This window comes from Cheilinus undulatus, linkage group 21 (assembly GCF_018320785.1).
Source record: "Cheilinus undulatus linkage group 21, ASM1832078v1, whole genome shotgun sequence".
Lineage (NCBI taxonomy): Eukaryota > Metazoa > Chordata > Actinopteri > Labriformes > Labridae > Cheilinus > Cheilinus undulatus.
In genome coordinates, this window is record NC_054885.1 from 7,042,950 (window position 1) to 7,064,818 (window position 21,869).

General features: G+C 37.9%; 2 protein-coding genes across 2 annotated transcripts; one reads left to right on the forward strand and one right to left on the reverse strand.

Annotated features, from left to right (window-relative positions):
* Positions 1–450: 450 nt before the first annotated feature.
* LOC121503923 (GTPase IMAP family member 7-like) lies at positions 451–4,129 on the forward strand. The gene is made up of 3 exons (XM_041778534.1): positions 451–505; positions 712–828; positions 2,733–4,129. The coding sequence occupies exons 2-3, from the start codon at positions 795–797 to the stop codon at positions 3,752–3,754; spliced, it is 1,056 nt and encodes a 351-aa protein (XP_041634468.1). The 5' UTR covers positions 451–505; positions 712–794; the 3' UTR covers positions 3,755–4,129.
* Positions 4,130–9,527: 5,398 nt separating this feature from the next.
* On the reverse strand, positions 9,528–18,840 carry kdelr3 (KDEL endoplasmic reticulum protein retention receptor 3). Its single transcript, XM_041777842.1, has 5 exons — positions 18,398–18,840; positions 16,122–16,222; positions 15,665–15,823; positions 14,192–14,444; positions 9,528–13,263 (listed from the first exon to the last, which is right to left on the reverse strand). The coding sequence occupies exons 1-5, from the start codon at positions 18,486–18,488 to the stop codon at positions 13,220–13,222; spliced, it is 648 nt and encodes a 215-aa protein (XP_041633776.1). The 5' UTR covers positions 18,489–18,840; the 3' UTR covers positions 9,528–13,219.
* Positions 18,841–21,869: the final 3,029 nt, after the last annotated feature.

The following is a 21,869-nucleotide window of genomic DNA, read 5'->3' on the forward strand; positions in this document are numbered from 1 at the left end:
GCAATGTCAGACTTTGATTATCCCACCACCTACAGTCCATAATATCACCAGAATGGCCAAGGCTCGTTTAGAATGGACTGAAGCAAAATGGAAAACTGTTCTGCGGTCATATGACTCAAAATATGACATTTTTTGGAAACGCTGATGCCGTGTCCTGTGGACTAAAGAGGAGAGGGACCATCCAGCTTGTCGGTGCACAGTTGAAAAGCCTGCACCTCTGATGGGAGGGGATTGCATTAGTGCCTATGGCATGAGGAGTAAAAAAGAGGTTTTAGAGCAACATATGCTCCCATCCAGACAATCTCTTTGTTATTATAAGTTCACCCACATCTTTGCTGTTGATTAGAAAACTGTGAAGTCAGAGCTGATTGAGAATATTTCAGTCATGACCATTTGCCGCCCCCCAGTGGCCACAGTGAGGAACTACAGCCCATTTTCCTGTAAATACTGCAGCCGATTATTTTGATTCCTCATCAGCTAACGGAAACTTCTGCTTTGCCAGAAGGTGAGACAACAAAGATGATAATATTAATTGAAGTTTTCTTTGTGGTGGACTAAACAGCAGGATAATTTTTCATCAATTTTAAATGTAGGCTGAAATCGTCGCAGTGCCAGTGTGAGAATCTGCACCGTCATGGTTTGTGGTGATGCTCTGCGGTTAGATGGTGCTGATCTTATCAGTGACGTGTGGTGTATTTATCTCATTCACAGATTAAACACACGGATGCTTGGTGATAAAACAATCTTAGCCGTCGACAAACCGGTTGGTTCTCTACGCTGGAGTCTCTGTGAGGATGTCCTCATCTGAAAATGCAGCGTCACATGAAGGTAGGTCTAAGTCTGGGATCCTGAGGATCTAGATACGATGACACTAAAGGCATATGTGGCTTCAGTACAGGAGCAAGACAACATAAAACCTTTATTCATGAATGTCCAGAAACCAGGTTATTCTGTAGAAAATGGAAAATTAAAACAATTAGCACCTACCGATTGGGGAATTTCCTAAAACTCCATAAAGCTCATTCAACCTTACAGCTTTCACCACCAGGGGGCGATGTCAGTAATTTTGAGTCCCCAGACAGAGACAAATATGAAGCCTTTCCTATTTATTTATAAGCAGTCATAGTGAGTGAGCAACGCACTCTACATCAGGGATGTCAAACTCAAGGCCCGGGGGCCAAACCTGGCCCACAAGATTATAACTGTCCCACCAGCATGAGGTCTGAAGATTTCCTAAAGTATAGAAATGTAAACTCAACCTTGATGATTTAAAATATTTTAAAGTCATAAAAATGTGAAAAAGTAAAAATAAGTATAACCATGTATTATATTTTATATATATTAATAGAAGTATTACTTTTTATCTGACATTTGACCTTTTGGATTCACAATTTTAAATTTTATTTCATATTTTGACCTTTAAAACTCGTGATTTGACTTTTTCCCTCTTATTTTGACTCAATTTAAACTCATGATTTACAATTTTGTCTCATAATTTGATCTTAGTAACTTATCATTAAAATTTTATCTCATATTTGGACATTAAAAACTGGTGATTTGTTTTTTTTTCATATTTTGACCCTGAAAACTCATTATTTTGGATTGTATCTCATAATTTGACCTTTAAAATTTAGCATTTGAATTCTATCCCGTATTTGAACCTTTAAAACTCATTATTTTTAATTGAATCTCATTTATTTACCTGTTAAACTCATGATTTCAAATTTATTCTGATATTTTCACTGTTAAAAAAACTTATGATTTACAATTTTATCTCATAATTTGACTCTTTAAAGTCATGATTTGACCTTTTCCCCTCATATTTTGGCCCTTAAAACTCAATATTTTTTATTTTATCTCATATTTTGACGGTTAAAACTCATGATGTACAATTTTATTCCATGATTTTTATCTTTATTACTTATCATTTTGAATTTTATCTCATATTTTAACCTTTAAAACTCATGATTGTTAATTTAATATCATATATTTACCTTTAAAACTCATGATTTGATATTTTTTTTCTCATATTTCGACCCTTAAACTCATTAGTTTAAGGGTCAAAAATTTTGCGTTTTGAATTTTATCTCACTTTTGACCCTTAAAAACTCATGATTGTTAATTCAATATCATATATTTACCTTTAAAGTCATGATTTGGCATTTTTTCTTCTTATTTTAACCCTAAAACTCAGTATTTTGTGTTGTGCCTCATATTTTGACTGTTAAATTTCAGGATTTACAATTTCATCTCATAATTTGATCTTTAAAATCTTTCAAATTCAGCATTTTAAATCATATCTCATATTTGAACCTTTTTTCCTCATATATTTACCTTTGAAAATCATGTATTTGCCTTTTAAAAACATTTTTGGGACTTTTAATTTCATGTTCTGACCTTTTGAACTAATACGTTTGAATTTCTATCTCAGATCTTGAGTCTTAACTTAATGACTGCTTATTTGACTTTTTAAAGGAGGTTGGACTTTGCTATTAGGGGCAGAGGTCCTACCTTTGTACTTTGTCTTTATCAAGTCCATGTTGATAGTATTTTATTCAACATTTGCCCTTTATTTCTAATCAGAATAGGCATCTTATTCAGTAAATAATTTTTCAAAAATGTACCTCATAGGGCTGCACAGTAAATTGAGTTTAATCTCAGTCATGGTTTTAGCCTTCATCCAATCATTTGTTTGTACCACAAAACAATACTGTTCTGTTATTCTGCCCCAGCCGGTGAAGCTTCACCCCCCACATCAGAGCCTGATGAATCCCTCAGGATTGTCCTGTTGGGGAGGACGGGATCAGGCAGGAGCTCTACAGGTAACACCATCCTGGGTCGGTCAGCCTTCTGGGTGGATGCCTCCCCCTGCTCCGTCACCCAGCAGTGCCAGAGACAAACTGGGACTGTGGACGGGCGGAGGATCTCTGTGATCGACACCCCGGGGTTCTTCAATACACACCTGTCCCATCAGGAGGTGATGGCAGAGGTGGGACGCTGCGTCCTCATGTCTTCCCCGGGACCTCACGTCTTCTTGGTGACGCTGCAGCTGGGCAGGTTCACGTCCGAGGAGAGGGACGCCTTAGAGTGGATCAGAGCTACATTTGGAGCGGGCGCCACCCGGTTTATGATGGTGTTGTTCACCTGGGGAGGCAGACTAGGAGGTAAACCCGTCCAGGACTTTGTGGACATGAGCCCTGAGCTGTCGGAGTTTGTCAGCAGCTGTCATGGAGGATATCACGTCTTTGATAACCGCGACCAGGACAGAACCTCAGAGCAGATCAAACCGCTCCTGGAGAAGATAGCCAAGCTGGTGGAGAGAAACGAAGGAGGCTGCTACACTGACAACATGTACAAGGAGGCTGAGACAGCCATCAAGGATGTGCAGCAGAGGATTCTGGGAGAAATAGAACACAAGGCGGAGTCACCACAGAGGGAATGTGGAGACAAAGCGACGCAAGAGAGGAGGAAGGAGGAAGAGGAGGAGAGGAAGAGGGCTGAGAGGCTTTTCTGGTGTGAGCTGGTGACGGCGCTGGGGAAAGGTGCGGCGGAGGGGGCGGGGATCGTGGTGAAAGACAAAGGGAAAGGGAAAGCTGTGAAGAAGTCGAAGGTGGTGGAGAAGGCAGCCGCTCTGGCAGCGTCACCGCTCTCTGTCAGCACGGCCGCTAAGGCGGTGGGCGGAGCTGTGAGAGAGGGCAGCAAGGTGTTGTTCAAACACAGAAAAACATTCCTTCCCCGAGGAACACTGGACTGACTGAAATACACTCAGCTGTTTGATTTTTCTCTGTGCATCACGTCAGATCCTAGCATCAGCTCCTGCACGGTCGAGCCTCATTCACCGATCAGTCCTGAGAAGACACTTAAACCCTCTTACACGGTCTTAAAGATATTCACCAAAGTTTTCTTGACTGAGAACAAAATCTAAGAACACTCTAGAGCACCCTAAAGAACATTTAAGTGCTGGAATGACAGGATAAAACATTGAATTTTGCACTCATCAACCACTGCCACTGCCACTCTTGCCACTCTCTAAACCCTTTTCATCACTTTATCTGGCCTTTTTTGTAACATCTCCATTTTTTGAATATTTACTAATGATGATGCAGATGGCCTAGAGCACAGGTGTCAAACTCAATGTATGTTTGCTCCACCCTTACAAAAAAACTAAAACTTACAATAAAACTAATAAAAAGTAAACTAAAACAAAGCACTTTTGCAATATAAAAAGAAACTAAACTAACAAACCAACAGTAAAAACTGATTAAAACTAAACTGAAATTGAACACAGAAAGTGAAAACGAAATAAAAATTAAAAAAGAATGAAAAATTCAAACATTTTTACATCCTTGCTTTATACCCAGATGCTAGGCCAAAATTTGGAGTACATTTAGTTAAAGCTAGGAGTTTTCAAAATCAAACACTTTTATATGAAGTTATGTGCAAAAATTATGACTTAAATATGCCCAAAGGCCAAGTATTAAATTACATGCAGTATTGATTTTTTTAAAATAAAAAAAATTACAAAAAAATTGAATGCAAAATATTGAAAATTTAATCATGATTAACTGCAGAAATTCTCAGATTACTTTGATCTAAAATCTTTTTCTTTTTTGACAGCCGTATATAGAAAGGATTAAATGCAGTAAAGGTGGAAAGTAGCTCATTTAATTTACTCAAATAACTGTAATTGAGTAGTTTTCAGAGTCAGAGTTTTAACCAGAGTAACTGAACTTTTACTTGAGTTCATTAGTTTTGTACTTTTCCACCTCTGTTGACTACACAGCAGCACAAAGAGAGAGAATGACCAGGGTTCTTTTGGTGATGTTTCTGCAAAATTGTTGTTGTTTTTGATGTACAGACACATCTGCACCATGAGTGAAGTTATCCACTGAGTTGGAGATCCCACCTGTGACATAAGTGATCCTAAGTAGGGGTGCACCGATTCTGATTCCTGGCCAATCACCGATCTTTAAAAAGCCTGACCTGCCGATTTTTGCTGACACCGATTTTTTTTTATAACTGACAGCATACACCTTCAATGTTCCAATCATATTTTATTGAAAAACATTGAACAATACCCGTGAAACCATACAAGCTTGTTGTTTTAACTACACATGAGGAAGTTCTCTCAAATATAAATGAAAAGTTTAGAGCATTGCTGTCCAAACTGCTAAATTATATCAGTTCCTTTAGTCTTTCATTTTTCACATTTTAGTAGGTAGAGGCATATGAAACCGCTATTATCCACCGATCTTATTAACAAGGATCGGCCGATTGCCACTCTCCTAAAATTAAGGAAACCGGCACTGATACCGATTTTAGCCGATCAATCGGTGCACCCCTAATCCTAAGGGATGTGTAGTGCATATTTTAAAATGTTACTTTCAAAATATCAACACCTTTAAAGTGTAAATTCTAACCCTGTATGAGTTTATTTACAGTTTGTCAGTTTTGATGTGTATTTCATGCTATAGAGGAGTGACTTTACCTGAACAACCTGGTTAGAGATCGACTCGTTGTTATTGCCAGTCAAGATCATATTTTACTGTACACCTCCTCAGTAGGACTCAGAACTTCAAGTAAACTTTAAATGAGATACTTTTTACTTTTACTTGAGCAAATTTATAGACCAGCACTTTTACTTCTACTTAAGTATGCTTTAACCAAAATAACTGAACTTTTACTTGAGTTGTTGTCAGGAATAATGTTTTAATAGAAAGACAAACTTCAAGATTTGAGGAATCAGCTTAAAACCAAAACAGGATGTTTCTGTTTTTGAGAGAAAATTCACTCTGGAATCACAGTTTCATGACCTTTTATCTGAAGAACGTCACCAAAAACTGTTCATTGCGTGTTGCAAACCTCAAGGGTTTAAGCTTTACTAAACGTACAGTGCTTAACAAATGTATTAGACCACGACCCAAAGTAAGGTTTATGCCACAGCGTCACGAAGTGCTTTAATGCAGACTCTCTCATTTTCAGTGAGCTCTCCACGTTTTACCATTTTGAATAGGAATGAGGAATTTCAAACTGAATTCACCCAAATTTGAGCCGGCTCACTGGGCTTCTCTGAGAAGTCAGAAATTAATCAAGCATAACATTCAACCACTGAAACTAATTTTTCTGTTCAGGAATGCAAGTAAATAGCCTAACCATAATCTGACATATTAATCAAGAAATAACAATGTGCTTTACTATTTTTTTTTTTTTTTTTTTGTAAATCAGTAAATTTGAAAATTCATGGATAACAATAATAATGATATTTTAGCTTTAAAAATATCATTTGGGTTAAAGAGCTTCTACATATTGGTGTATTAACCATTTTTAACAATTTTTAATGTTTTCATAGCGCCCGATTGTATAAAAAGTGCAACACCCAGGTCCCTAAGGGTAAAAAATACTCTCTGCCATAAAAGATAGATGTATTAATGTATCATTCGTTTTTTTGTATAAATATTTTAAGTTACTTCATTCATCACCATTTGTAATGAATATTCATTATGTTTCAAAATTTTAACCCCTTAAATGCCAGTTTTTGTCATTAGTACTTCATTATTTTTCAACCCACCTAGGTCCCTCAGGGTATTTTTTTACCCTTTTGGGCTTTATTTTGTGGATAACTTTGGTTGTGTTGATGCATATGGCATAAATTTTGCTGAGGGTGTGTATTTTGGGATGAATTTTGGTATTTCAGAAAAAAATATAGTCACACCTGAGTCCCTAAGGGTATTTTATACCCATCTACTCCCATTATAAACACATTTTTTGAATACACTGCCATTGCAGTTTGATTTATTTTTGTTTTTATTTTTTTCATTCCTTGGTGTTAAAATCCCTTCATTTTTCATTGTTTTTTATTAGGTGGGGATATTTTCTCATATACTGTATAGCCACCATTGAGAGGCTATGTCAGCATTTTTACATGATCATATTATATCAAGCACTGCAGGCTAATAAAATATTTAGAAGAAAACTTATTTTGGTGTGTTCTGGGGATGCCATAGTGTGGTGTTTACTGAGTAGCTACTGAGGATTAGCACGGTGACACGATATTTCCTCATTTGTAGTAAAGTCACTGCTATAAAAAAAAAGTTATATACACAAAATAAATCACGTTATTTCAACTCATACAGAGTTAAATACAACCATTTAAAAGTCACAGGCAGGCTCTAGCTCAGTGGATAGCTTCATGCATGGTGCGAATATGTCTCACAGAAACAACAACAATCCACTACAAACATGAGCAAAACAACCCCAGCAGGGATCACTGTACAACAGGCGACATCTCAACACATCTAAACACTCTGCCCAGGGGCATGATGGGGAACTCTGCCCTTATATCCCCCCAGATTTGAGGTGGCCAGATTTTTTCGTCTAGACATGCCTAAACATTCTGCACAGTGCTGTTCTGATGAGAAAGTTTGAAATTATAATCACAGTTTTAGTCACATCCAAGCAACTGAACAGATCATTTCATTATGATGCTTTTGCATTGCTGTACCCAGTTTATGCTGCACTTACCAATGTTTGCAGTGTTATCTGCCTCTTTTATTAGTTTTTATATTTTTCTTTCAATGTGTTTATAATGCTTCTGTGAAGATGTTTTTCACTTGCTTTATTAAATCTGTTTAAACATTTTTTTAAATCATTCAGTACGGGTCCCTAAGCATTAAAAATTACAACAGGTTGTACGGCTTTGGAAGAGTGTGTGGGAACATTTCAGGTCCAACCCTCAATGATCTAACATCTGTACAAAGTTAGGACCCTGAAAAAGGCCCAGTTGATCCTGGCTGATCACAGCCATCCTTTGTTTTCCAGTTTTAAGCTTTAAGCAGATTCAGCCGCCCAGCATGCTGGATTTAAAAAAACAATTTGTCAATTCTGCGGTTTGCTTTTTATCTCAATTGTGAGCCTGTGTTATTTTTTTTTTATTTGTAGAGTCTTTATTCTGTATCTATGATTGCTCTGGATGTGTTTTTGCTGAATTTTAAACAAATGGCCCTTCACAGGAATAATAAAGTGAACCTTAAATGTGTTTTTATTCGTGCTGTTACTCAATTAAAGTTAATCACATCACTACGCTGTGATTAATCATGATTAATCTAAACATTTTTAGAAAAGTTTTAGGTATATTTTTATGTTTTTAGATTTTTTAAGATTGTTGATTGATTGTAAAGAGTTATAATTTTATTCTTTTAATTCTATGTAAAGCAAATTGAAAGTGCTGATCTGAGTCCTTATCGCCACTATCAATACTTTCAATAGTTTGGTGAAAAGACAAACTAAGGGCAAATATTTAAACTCCAAGTGGTCTCAGCTGAGTCGTGCTTGAGTTAAAAAGTTATGATTCAGTCTGTCACATCTATTGGATATCCCTCAAATATAAACACATATTCACAACTGTATTTATGGAAGTTTATCATCAAAAAATAACTTTTCCCATTTTTATATGACATTTGAGCACATCACATCATATAGAATACAGTCATCTGATCTACTGAAGTTACCTGAACACATCATATTTTCTGTCTTCAGCTTGTAAAGTTCGTTAATTATTTCAAATTTTTCCAATTCCACTACGAATTTCTACACTGGATTAATATTGTTAACAAACAGGACCTGCTAAAAGTTTTGGAGCACTTTTCAGAATTCATCTGAGCAGCTGAAGAAGAAAACTGAAGGAGCTGAACGGAGTTTTATGACCATGGCTTGATCCTGTGTTGTTGTTAGCATCCTTGCTAACATTAGCAAAGATGGGGGGGGGGGGTGTCCTGGTAGTTGAAGGGATTGTGGACAGGCCAGGGGGACATATTTTACTTAGAAAAGTCTGAAAAAGTGATTTTTGCATAATATGTCCCCTTTGAATGTATATGTAATGTATATGTTAACTGCATGTTCATGTAGGATATTTAAAGGTGCAGTATGTAAAATTGGGAAATATTAGCAACTTTTGACAGATTGTATTGCTCACTTCTAGTGGTACATGTGGCAACCTGTGGAATTCTTAAAAATAAGTTATTTTATTTACTCTCATCTTTGGCACTGTAGAAACATGCAAGATGCACAAATCTAAGATGGCGGAGTAAAAAGGCCAATTCTAAATAAATAAAAATTGAATAATGTTACCTTTTCAGGTGATAAAACAATCATTTGGACAAGCCTATTTATGCTTATGTTTCATTTCAAGTTCGTTTGCTAAATGCTACAAGGCTCAATGTTTAACACTGCAACTTTAAGTGCTGATAAGTTCAAAATTAACCATTTTATCCCATCGTCTCAGCACTCAAATACTGCTAAGAGTGCTCTGGAGTTTTGTTAGATTTTGTTCTTAGCTTAGAGCAAATCCCAGATAACAAAACTTTGTTGAATGTCATTCTTAAAAACTAGATAAGAGGGTTTAGGAACAAATTTCTCCCTAAGAACAGCTGGTGAATGCATGTGTGTGTTTTAGCTGCGTGTCCTGCAGAAAAACAAACATCCTGGTGTGTTGTAGATCCTCTAGATGAGTAACAGAACAGACTCACACCTTTAACTGTTCACATGATGTAATAAATGCATTGTCATCAAAATGCTGTGAAAAAAGGTGAACATTTTACAGATTCAGCACTTTGACACAATTCTACTCACTCTTCTCCCCGACACAACAACAGTGCAGCCAAGGAAACAAACCAGGAAGAACTGGTTTAAATTAAAAAAATGCAGCAATTTTCTCTTTCAGCTTTGGCTTCATTTAAGACATCACAATGTATTTAGCCCTTTTTCCTCCCATGAAGAAATACACATAAAAAAAGACAACTTTAGAGGAAATACAAACAGTAACGTACTTGGCAATGAGAGGAGAAAATGTTTGCACAAAATAATCAATTCAAGGAGCGTCGTACACTACAGAAGAGAAGAGGAAGACACTTTGTGGAAAGACACGCAGTAGAAATTTAAAAATTTACAACATATTTGCTGTTAAATCATCAGGAGGGATTTGCTTTGTCGAAAGTTTGGTGGTGATTGAATTAAAGTAGGAACCTTCGATGTGACGCTCTGTGCATAGTAAACACTAAATCTGTACTAGGGCTGCTCAATTATCACAAATATCATTACAGCTATTATTCAGAATGATACTGAGATTACAGGCTGCACAGTGGCTAACAGGTTAGCGCTGCTGCCTCACACCAAGAAGGTTCCTCTCTCAGGGTACCCCGGCTTCCTTCTACAGTCAAGAAAACATGCTTGTTAGGTTGACTGCTGGCTCTAAATTGCCTATAGGTGAGTGTGACTACTTGTTTGTCTCCATATCTCAGCCCTGTGATTAATTAGTGATCAGTGCAGTGTACCCAACGACAGCTAGGATTGCCTCCAGCCCTTTGTGACCTCAAATGGGACAAGCAGTGTAGATTATAGATTGATGAATGGATTTTGATTTCTGCTTTGTGCATAAAATTAAGGCCTGTGTCCATAGACAGCATTCTTTGTGCTGGCAGCACCCACAATCTCAGTTTCAGAGTGGTTCTCATCAGTGTTAGTTGTCACTAGGTCATGAAAGTTGACTAGTACTTTTTTGGTTGTATCTAGGGATGCACAGATGCATCGCTTTAACATCAGTATTGGCCAGTATCGCCCCTTTTGACAAACATCAGCCATTTGTAAATAATGCAGGCATGAGCTGATGTCAGTAGCAGATGTTAAGTGTTATGAATTAAATGCAAGCATTTAGCTTCACCGAACAGCTGATTCAGAGAAGAGATTTATTAAAGGGCAGAGGGAGTAACCTGTAGACAAAACGATCTGTTTTTGATGGAACAGTGGCGCTGTAATGCCAAAAGAACAAAAAAATCCACAGGCATTGAAAATTTCTGTAGGCTAGATTGTTATTTCAAACATCGGTAACAGCATAAGCCCAGATTTTAACAACTGGTGCATCTCTAATGTATCCTTGTGTCTTTTTTAAAAAGCTCTGTGGTTAATATTTCCCTCTATTCAATGAACATCACTGAGACCACTTGAAAAAAAACAGTAAAGGGAATCCTAACCTGCCATTACCAGCAGTTAAAATAAAATCCAGTTAGTTTTTCCTGCCGCTATTGTTGTTGACAAAGCAGATGTCAAAAGCTTTTCTCCCCCTTGATTTTGATTGGTCAGTGAGGATGGGTGGCATTAATGAGCACAGCAGTTTCAAAAGCTGAACTTTTTTCTTGCAACGCACACTACTGGATTTTTACCAATATACCACTCATACCAAAGTCATTCTAGCTGATACCGATGAAGATATATACCTATTAAAGTAGGTAAAAACTTAAGCTTAAATCCGTAAAAAGACTCTCTAAAGTTTCAGGAAGGAATGAGGATGAGCAGAGCAAAGGCCTAAACTGACATAGGTTTGATTATCAAGCCTAAAACTCTGCAACTGATATTTACAGTTGGTATACTGGTTGTAAATATCAGAAGAAATGTTCTGTAGTGATATCAGTGTTTCCCACAGAATGGCCCTGTACTCTGGTTATTCTGGCCCATCTTATTCTTCACTTCTAATTTTTTGTTTCTGCTCTTTTAACAGTATTCATCAACCGTACGTTGTCTAAAGATGCTCCAATAACATCACTGACTTTTGTGTCAAGCTGCAAAAAAAAAAAAAAAAGGCTGAAACAATGGCCTAAATTTTGGAACAATTTGTTGGGATTCAACCAGTGCATATAGGAGGGATCTGCTTTTGGAAATCTTTGTTGTGCTTGTAGTTATGTGCATCATTTTTAGGCAGCAAGAATTTGTCACAGGGCCCGATATGCCACGACCCCGGCCCAAGGTCAAGCTCGACAGCATCTCTTTTGGCCAGGCCTTTGTCCCCCTGGTGATACCCCTGGGCTGCTGGCGGTTTTCTGGCCCTTGTGACATCCATGGCATGCCTACAGGCTCGTGGCAACCCTACTACCTGCCCAGACAGCATCCTCGGCCATGCTTGCTCACCACATCCACCCCTTAGCCCATCCTAAAGGTGCAAACTTTTTTTTTTACAGGTAGTTTTCCCGTGCCCCTGGTAAAATGCAAAGACATCCAGAGCACGATCTGGGTTGTGTCAATCTTCCTTCCCTTCTTTTTGCCCCAAAGATCTGCACGGTACTACTGATGATGACTGCATACATAAAAAAGGCAAATATCCTTAGATTGCTGTAAATATACCTGGGTGACCCACCAAGAACAGGCCATGTGTGGAAAACACTGTGATCTGATGTCGATGACATTAAGCATCCCTGCTATTTTCAGCTGAGAGGTGAGAGTGAGTGCAGAGACTAAAAACAGCTGATGGTGAAGATGTTTTTCACTCAGGATGCCAAGCTCTGAAAACGCTGGACTTTGTCGGTTTTGTATAGTGAAAATAAGCGCTACCAGGAAAAAAACATCAGCTATGGACACAGCCCCGAAATATCCATCATATCCCCTTAAGTAGCAGCCAAAACCATGTGATAAAATCTGCAAAGTTCGACCCTTATAATCAGACTGCTTCCCAATGATTGAGGTCTTTTTTAAACCAATATCTCCCTTTATGTTATCTCCTTTGCTCTCACTTCAAACTAGCCACAGCAGAAGCTGTAGCTTCTTTTGCTCCTCACTTGAATTAAAGTGAGAGCTGTTCTGGTGGGAGAGGCAGAGCACATACTGGGCTGTACTCCTATGCACTAAAGATTGCAACACAGCATGGGTCACAGTAATAATTTGATCCAGATAATCTTGTTTTCATGACTGCGGGAAGCCAAAAATCATAACTGAAATTGAAACTGGATTAATGGCTCAGCTCTAATCTGCACTGTTTGGAAACTGAAACTACAAACTACAGCTGATGACATTTACAGTTTTGTGATTTAACTTTCCAAAGGTCTACAGAAACGTCTACACATCATGTCAACATAGTGTTTCTCACTCACCTACATTAAGTTATACGTGCACATCAGTGTCACATTTGCATCTCATGTATAATCACAATAAACCACAGAAGAATGAATGCACACTGATATGCAAACATGCTTACACACAACCTTACAAACACACATACATACAAAGTACCAATCAGACAGAAATCCATGTCTACAGATGCAAACGTTGTGGTCTCCAGAGAGACAACAGACTGGACGTCCTGTTTCTGAATACAGGTTCAGGTGAAGTTCAAAGACTTAGTTCAGATAATGAACTGTAGCAGGCACAGGTGGGTGGCTGAATGGTGCAAGGATGGGGTTTAAATGGGCATCGGCAGGCCCATGCTTCCTTTTCCACGAAGAACTGCAGAGAGGATGGAAAGAGAAAAAAGCGAGGTTAAGAAATGAGAGTGATCAAGAAATCTAATTAATTGAAACTGTACCCATTTCTCTTGGGTTTTTTTTCTTATTTTGCATGAAATCTGACCAGGCTGAGCATTTTAATTGTAACTGCTAACAAGGAAAATGCCATTTAGTTAAAGCTGGATAAAAGTGCAAAATATCTTAAGTCAGGGTTAAACCCTTTAATGTCCAGTACGTATACACAACTCCACTGTTTTAATAAAAAAAAACAAAAACAAAAAAAACATAAGGTGCATTTGATTATTATTATTATTATTATTGTCATTATCATTATCATTATTATTATCATTATTATTATTAGGCCCTGGGATGGGTCAATAATTGGCAGCAACACTGATTTTGATGCACCATTATTTTTTGCAGTGGTGGACAGATACAGAAATTAAAAATTTAAAGCTAGCAGTCCAAAATGAAATCTTAAAATAAAGGAATGCATTAGTTTATATTAAGATAAATGTCTGTTTCAGCTAAAATCACAGATTGAGCATGTAGAATGTAAATCCCACTGCCTGGGGGCTCTGAGTCAAAACAACACAAAACAACCCTCCCACCTCCTGATGAAAACAAATTTTAAAAACACAACATTCTTTATATCTTAATATTATCTTTTAAAGCCCTTTGTAAGCCTTACTTTCCACCTTTAAATTGTGAGTTTTGTCCTTTAATAAATGTATTTGTTCATCCTTCCTGATCTAATGATTTTATGACCTGCCGGTTTATTTTGCTACCTTTATGAAACACAACGTAATCTATGTATAGAGCTAAAATTATCATCATTATCACAAATGGCAAACTAAAGTTCAGTCACAGTTCAACTCAGCTAGAATTTCTCATTCCTACTAGTCCTATTTGCATGAGATTAAACTCACCTCTCGTGAAGTAAAGGTAGAAGAAGTCGCAGTAGAAGATGGTCTGCACGACTCCGGACACCACGGCGATCTGGTCAAAAAAGCCCTCGGTGTGGTAACGCCAAACCCAGTTGGCGATGTAGAGGGCTCGGTAAAGACCCAGGAAGAACAGGTAGTGTGTGGTGATGGACTCTGCTTCACCTGTCTTTGTGATCATGAAGAGCTGCGGCATGATGGCCACTGCCTCCAGGAAGATGGAGAAGGTCCACAGGATCTGGAGGAAGGAGGAACACCTGTGAGTCCTGATCAAACTTTAAACTGAGGAGTTAAAAGTGCAAAAGGAAAGAGGTTTAAGAAGCCCAACTCATAATAATAACATTCAGAAATAATGATCCACAGCATCTTTCTTTAAATTACAACATCTTTGCCTGCAAAGAGTTTGCCTGCAACCTTTTTGCTGATTAAAAACAAGAAATTACCTAACATTGGGTGCTGTGGACTTCTTTTTTTATTGTCATGATATCAAAACAGATATTGACATTGTTTAATCTTTTAATAGTATTAAATCAATGTTTAAAAGTCTGGTACCCCACCCTAAAGATCAAATGTGATCAAGAATATCAGTGCTTTGATATAAAGTTTCAGATCTTAAGTCTTTTTTTACCTCAGGCTTTAGTAAGAGACGTAGAGTGGGGATTTTCTTAACTGCATAATTGCCATGGCAGAGTTTGAGTATTGCAGGGTTTTTGCACAATTCTGACAGTGTGCAGAAGTTTTCCTGCATTTCTGAGTCATTCAAAACAAGGAATTGTCCAGTTTTGGTTGACTTCTGTTACTTTTGCAGTGATTTAAAACCCATGTTGATATCTTTAACTTTTACAAGAATCATGACACAGTTTAAAAGTGCATTCACACTAGATAATCAATACTGAACCCAAGCACATTTGACCCATGAAGTCAGGTTTGTTTGACCAATGTGAGAGCCCTCAGACATAGTAAACTTCTTTAGCCTTGGGACGGATGAAGAGGTTTGCTTCGGTACAGCCGGATTGCTGGTGCAGCGTGGACTTAATCTGGGATTCCTCTTGACAGTCATTTTAAAGAATCGTGGAGTGCTATCGGACCAAAATGACTCAAAATAAGCAACAGAGTGAGTAAAGCTGCTGATGTGCTGTCTGTGTATTTCTCCATTGTGCTGACTTTGTGAGACCATGCATCGGGGGGGGCGGTGGTTCAGTAGGTAGAGTCAGTTGTCCTGTTGTTAAAGGTCTTTTTGCAGACATCCTTGTAAACTTTTCTAGTACTACTTAATACAAAAATAATGCAGGACAGTTCAGAACTAGCATGAGTGCACCCTATAACTCTCCTTTCAAGACAACCCAAATAAAAACTGAGCTGTAATAAAGTCAAAGCTGCCAAACCTAAGAGATCTTAATTGCAAGGATCTAAATCTTTCTCCACCTTGAATCAAATGTATTGACACAGACTGTTTACCTCCAGTGGGGTGAAAGCGTAGTTCTCAAGGAAGGAAAGCCCGATGACCGGCACCAACAGGAACTCCACGCGAAACGTGTCATTCTCTGAGTCATAAGAGTTCCTGAAGCGCATGTAGATCAGATACACGGTAGCATAGGCCAGAGCCAGAAACACCACCTGAGAGCAGAATGATAAGATTGTTTATTAACCTTTAAGTTCATATATCAACACTGGTAGAAACATATGCAACCTTTCTGCTCTGAATTTCTACTGACTGCTGCTTTTTTTGGACACATGATTAAGAAGCAAGATTGAGCTGATGTGTGTGCAAATGTGAGATTTTCTACTTCAGAGACGCAGCTTTTTCTAACAAGATGAACTTGGTGTACCGGTTATGTTGTGTGTTTCAATGAGGTAAACTTCCAGTAAAGAAATACGTGTCAGAAGATGGTATGTGAATGATTTTCACTCTTACCTTCATGATCGTGTTGTAAGCAGAGATGAAGACCGTGAACAGGTCAAGGTACCTGGTGGTGAAGACGAGTGCAAACAGCACCTGAGACTTCCCAGAGATTCCTGCACATAAACAAAGAGAGAAAGCCAGGGGATGAATGTCTGATAGGCATTTAGTGGCAGCTCCTAAAACTGTCAGAACTTCTTCTTTTTAGGGCTGCTTGTTTTACTGATAATATTGACTTACAGATCAACAACAGATCTTCAGCCAGATTTTATCCAACAGCTGCCATGAGAGTAAGAATGTTACATTGTCTAGACCAGTGATACTCATGTACACTGCATGTGGCTCTTTTGTGAAGATTTGTAGCTCCTTTTGTCTTAATTTGAAATATTATTCCCCCTGAAAACCATAAAAAAGGGAAGCTTTGACCTCAGAAATTATCTACTGCAAGTCACATTAATCAGTTTAATTCAGACGCTTAAACAGTTGCCTTTAATTGCCATCCTTAATTTCTCTGTATGTTTCCATTGCCCTTATTTGCAATTTTTGCAATTTTTTTTTTCATTTTTTTACAACTTTTAATCCACTTTCACTTCTCTGAGTCTGCTTTGGCCACTTCTTTTTGCCACTTTTGGTCCATTTTTGCCATTTTTAGCCAGTATTTGCCACTTTTTCACCAGTTTTTTTCCTCTTTCATTTTGCTTTCCCAACTTTTTCCGTTTTTTATTTGTTTTTGTTTTGTTTTGTTTTGCCATTTTTGCCAATTTTTGCCCATTTAAGCTGTATTACCAAAAAATGCAACTCTTTTCCCCATTTTTTCCACTCTTTTCTCCCTGTTTTTCCTACCTCTTTGCCCATTTTAGTCATTTGTGCACTCATTTTTTTGCCCTGTTTTGCTGTTTTTTCTTTTTTACCATTTTTTGCCACCTGTAATACAATTTTTGGTAACTTCTCACCCATTTGTGCCACTTTTCCCTCCCAATTTTTTCAATTTCTACCCATTCTTTGCCATTTTATGGCTACTTTGCCCCATTTTTGCCCATTTTAGCCACGATTAACATTAACCCATTTTTGCAGCTTTTCACCACTTATATTGTGGCTCTTGCAAAGGCTTTTTTTCCTACAATCTGGCTCTTTGGTTGAGCAGGGTTGAGTAACACTACACTGTACAACAACATCAGTAGCATTTTGTTAGCCTCTTGGTAGCAAAATAAGCATGGACATTGCTCTGGACAGCAAAACGACTATAATGCACCCATGCTCTGCTGAAATAAAGCAATTGGGCATAAATTGCACAGATTCATTACCTGCCTTATATATGGAGTGGCCGGCTCCCTGTTGAGGTGGCAGGGTATCAAAAGCATTTAAATCTGTGTTTTATTTCCATCCTGTAGGTATCGGTTGTGTTGGTACCATGAAGGTAGTGGATTTTGATAATCATCCCTATCAAAAAGCACCTGTATGAGTCATTACAAAGACCCAACAGTACTTTTTGTCTTCAGTAATCATCTTTTAATTTTAACTAGTGACATAAAAAAATGCAAAATGATGGTACTGTGAAAGCCCTAAGAGCAAGGATGGGAGAGGAACTTCTAAAAGTATTCATGGTAGTCAAAGTTTACAAGAAGAGGAAGAGAAAACTGCATAAAAATGATGATTTGTCAACTAAAGAAAGATGCCTCTCTTCTGAGGATATAGCCTGCTTACTTCTATAATCATGGGCTCATTAGCTTATGGCCTATGGATTTATACTGGGACCTGCCTAGAGTCTTGTAAATGCCATGTTTTGGGTGGGTGGGTTTGAGGGAATGTTTTTAATTTGTCCATGTACAGCACTTTGAGTTACATGTCATGTATGAAAAGCGCTTTATAAATAAAGTTTGATTGATTGATTGATTGATTGTATAGGCCTTCAACCTGGAAGAAAACTATTAATATGCCATTGTTAGACTGGACTGGTTTCAAGCCTTTTAAAACCAGTAAAATATAAGTAAAACAGAATATTTTGCTGTGACAGCAGTCAGCTGTAGTGCAGACTCACTTTGCATTAAAGGGCTGCTTTATCTAAGGTGGAGGAGGCAGCAGATTACGTTGTTAACATTGCCACGTCGCTCCCACTTCTGTACAACTACTCGGCATTATGTAAATACACTCCATAATTCATCTGACTAATATCTGTAATTTCAAAACAAACCAGTCTCCGTGTATATGATCGAGAGCTACAGGTATAGAGCATTAGTAGGGCTGTACAATGACCACACTGTTTAAGTCAAAGGGCAGTGATGCCAGCCTACCTGCACAAGATTTGGACCTCCATATCTTCATCAGCAGGATAATGATAGCCACCAGATGTGACACGTCACCCAATAAACGGAAGATATTCATGTTGTTTGTGTCCCGCTTCAGTTAAGAAAACTTGCAAACTTCTCCTCACAGGCCTCGCTGGAGACAAGCCGAACTTCTTCAGCCCAAAAAAAACCCCCCAAACTCTCTGAGTGGAAGCAAAAGAAGACGAGCCAAAATGCTAATGTAAAACAAGCTAACAGCGTCGAAGTGGGCACAGCAACTCGGGCGGACTGCTGCTTCACTGCTTTTCTCTTTATATTTAAGGATATGACAAAGATAAACAAACCTATTATCCGCTGTCTAAGGAAATACTCAGCTGGCTGTCTGCGCTGACCCGGAGAAGAGGAGAGGACTGCTTCAGGTGACGTGGCTGCGGAACTACCAGCGTCAAGCTAGCGTCAAGCTAGCATAACACAATTCCACAGAGAAGACCGGAACTAGATTATTCACTGTTATGTTTTTCAAAGTAAAACCTCCACTGTTCAAAATTTGGTCTTAGATTTAAACTGACAAACCGTGGTATTAAAAACTAACTTTATTTACGAATAAGAAGGTCTATTATTTTTTAATCGAGGATTAGTATTTCAAATAAGGTCTGTTAAATATTCAGCATCAATTTGTTTTGAAAGTAAAGTCGCTCACATCCGGGATTGTTTACCGTTCTCTGACTAACTTGATGCTAAAAATCTTATGTATATCACTGATCACCGGCAGATGGCGACAAGCTTTAGGCAATAAAAACTGAGGACACTGGTGTTTACAACACAACGGAAAATATTTAGCAAGAAACGATTAATACTTTATATATTTTCCCATAAAAGCTGGTCAATACAGCTATGAACTGGCATATATTTCATACTAAGAGATGAAATTAGACATTAAATTAAAAAAAATGCCAACAGTATAAAAACAATAAATATGAAAAACACGCTGTCTAATAATTAAGCAATGCATGCTTTAGTAAATCTACAGGTCTCAACTTTTTTGATGCATTTTTATTTTTAGTTATTTAATGATCTTTTTTAACATAAAAATCAGGGCAAGGCGATTTAAAATCTGATTTGGTAGCACTTTATTTAGTTAGCCCTAATAACCTAGTAATTTTATAGTAATACATGGCTATTATTTCGTCATTTATCAAGAATATGGTGTTATTTTCCTTGTAATATGTTGGCATCTTACCTAGTAATAACTTGATAGTATAAGGCAGTAAATCCCTGACCCTAACTTATCCCTAACCCTATAATATTGTGGCAATATTCTGGTAATTAAGTGGTATTTACCCCCACCCCAATCCTAAACCCCTAACCCTACCCCTCCTAAAATTGTAGCAGTTCTCCAGAGGGACCCAACTGCAGTCAAGATGGCTGACATGGGCGTCACTATACATCCAATCCATGCCGGAAGTCCCAAGCGGAAGTTTCTTCTTTGTGTTGGACTCAGCTGCCAGTGTTTGTCAGTCTTTTTCATGCCTAAGCCTAACCCTAGGTGCTGGATCTCAAATATATCACCTTCCCCACTGCCTTACCCCAACCTAACCACTCGGGTTTAATGCTGTGTTCGATTGTACACGGCACCTGGAAAAATCCAGGTTGGAAATTCCGACATCCGAGGTAAATGCGTTTCATTGCATAAGCTCGGAAAACAGGGCCGGTCACAGTAAGCTGTTTGTTTTGATGTTTTTCGAGGATCAAAAATTACTGTTGGGGAAATATATTAGCTACTTGAGGGAGAGAGAGAAAGAGAAACGTCATATGCTGTAAGTATGACTTGAACGCAACAGCTAGAGGAATCCTGCAGGCATCATTGAACTTATATGGGCATCAAAGGGAGCTGTGCAGAGGCCTGCACTGTAGTAACACACATGCTAAATTAGACGACACATAAAAATAAAAGCTGAGGAGAAAGTGACTCTCACGGTGCGCGACGCCATTTTGCTACGTCATTCCGACCGACTCGGGCTGCTTGGGTCCTACCTGAATTCCTGAGTCGGAGTCAGAGTCCCGAGCTCAAGGGCCATTCTATTGCACTTTTTCCGATACGGAGGTCAGATTTGTCCGAGTTCCGAGTACAATCGAACGCAGCATTAATGCCTAAGCCTAACCTTAGACGTACAGACTTCCGGTTAAGACTTCCAGTATGGATTGGATGTATTTTGGCCATCTTTCTGCAGCAAGGTACTCTTGGCAATTCTCTGGTAATTAAGTGTCTTTTTTACCCTAACCCCAACCCCTAACCGTACCCCTCATAATATTTTAGCGATTCTCTATTGATTAGGATGTGTTTTAACCCTCCGACCCTAATCCTAACCCATAACTGATAGCCCTTGTAAAAATGTGGCAATTTGTTGGCAATTAGCTGGTATTTTATAGTGTGATTTATTAGAAATAAGATGATAATTTTTCTACTTATGTTGCTTGATTATTCCCAGGTATTTTCTTTATATTGGCCGATTAAAATGAGTTCTTCTTGAGTAATTTAAAATATTTTTTAGGTTAGTGTTAATACCACCTAAAATATCACCTAACTACCGGAGAATTACCACAATGTTACATGAATTACATAATAATACTTTATTATTGAGTAAATACTTTCTCAGTGTGATCATATTTCCAAAGACAGTAAAAAGAAATCTCAACCGCTTCAAATTAATAAGGCACCATATACCAATAGAAGCAGCACAGCTCTTTATGCATGCAATGATCTTTTCACATGTCTCATTGTGTCACAGTGTGGAGCTAAGCCTCCTTAACTGTGATTAAGCCTGTTTCATCTTTGTATAACCAAACATTAAAAATAATAGCTAAAAAACCCAGGAGGTGGCACCACTGTCACATATTAAAGCAGTATAATTTGCTTAGCTTTGATAATTTTATAAAATTCTCCTGTTTGAAACTGGTTTTTAAATGATTACAAAATTCAGCACCAGAAATGTTATGTAAACTTTTTAAAAGGCAAACTGGTGGTAGAACCACCGGGGGTTCAGCCAGTGGTAACTGTAAAATTTCCCACCATAACACCTCCCTGGGGCAGTCAGCTTTTTCTATACCAGGCTCTCAGATGTGGAAAGCACTACCAACTGATATGAAACTGACACAAGACACAAAGACTTTTAACAAAAATGTTAAGGAGTGGCTCAAACTAAATCAGAGATGTGAGCACTTTTAAATAGCCTACTCCATGTTTTGCTGTAATTTTATGTAACTGTGACGTAAAAATGTACTATTTTGTCTTTTAATTTTGCAATTTTTATGCAAATCTTTACTTTTACCTTCTTTCATTTTCATTTTCTAAAAGCCTAACAAGGGACAGGAGATGGAAACTAGCAATAGCTATAATCTCTATATGTGAAACATCAGTTACTTTTAGCTTGTTTGTAACAGGCTGAAGTTTTACTATGTAATTTGCATTGTCCCCATC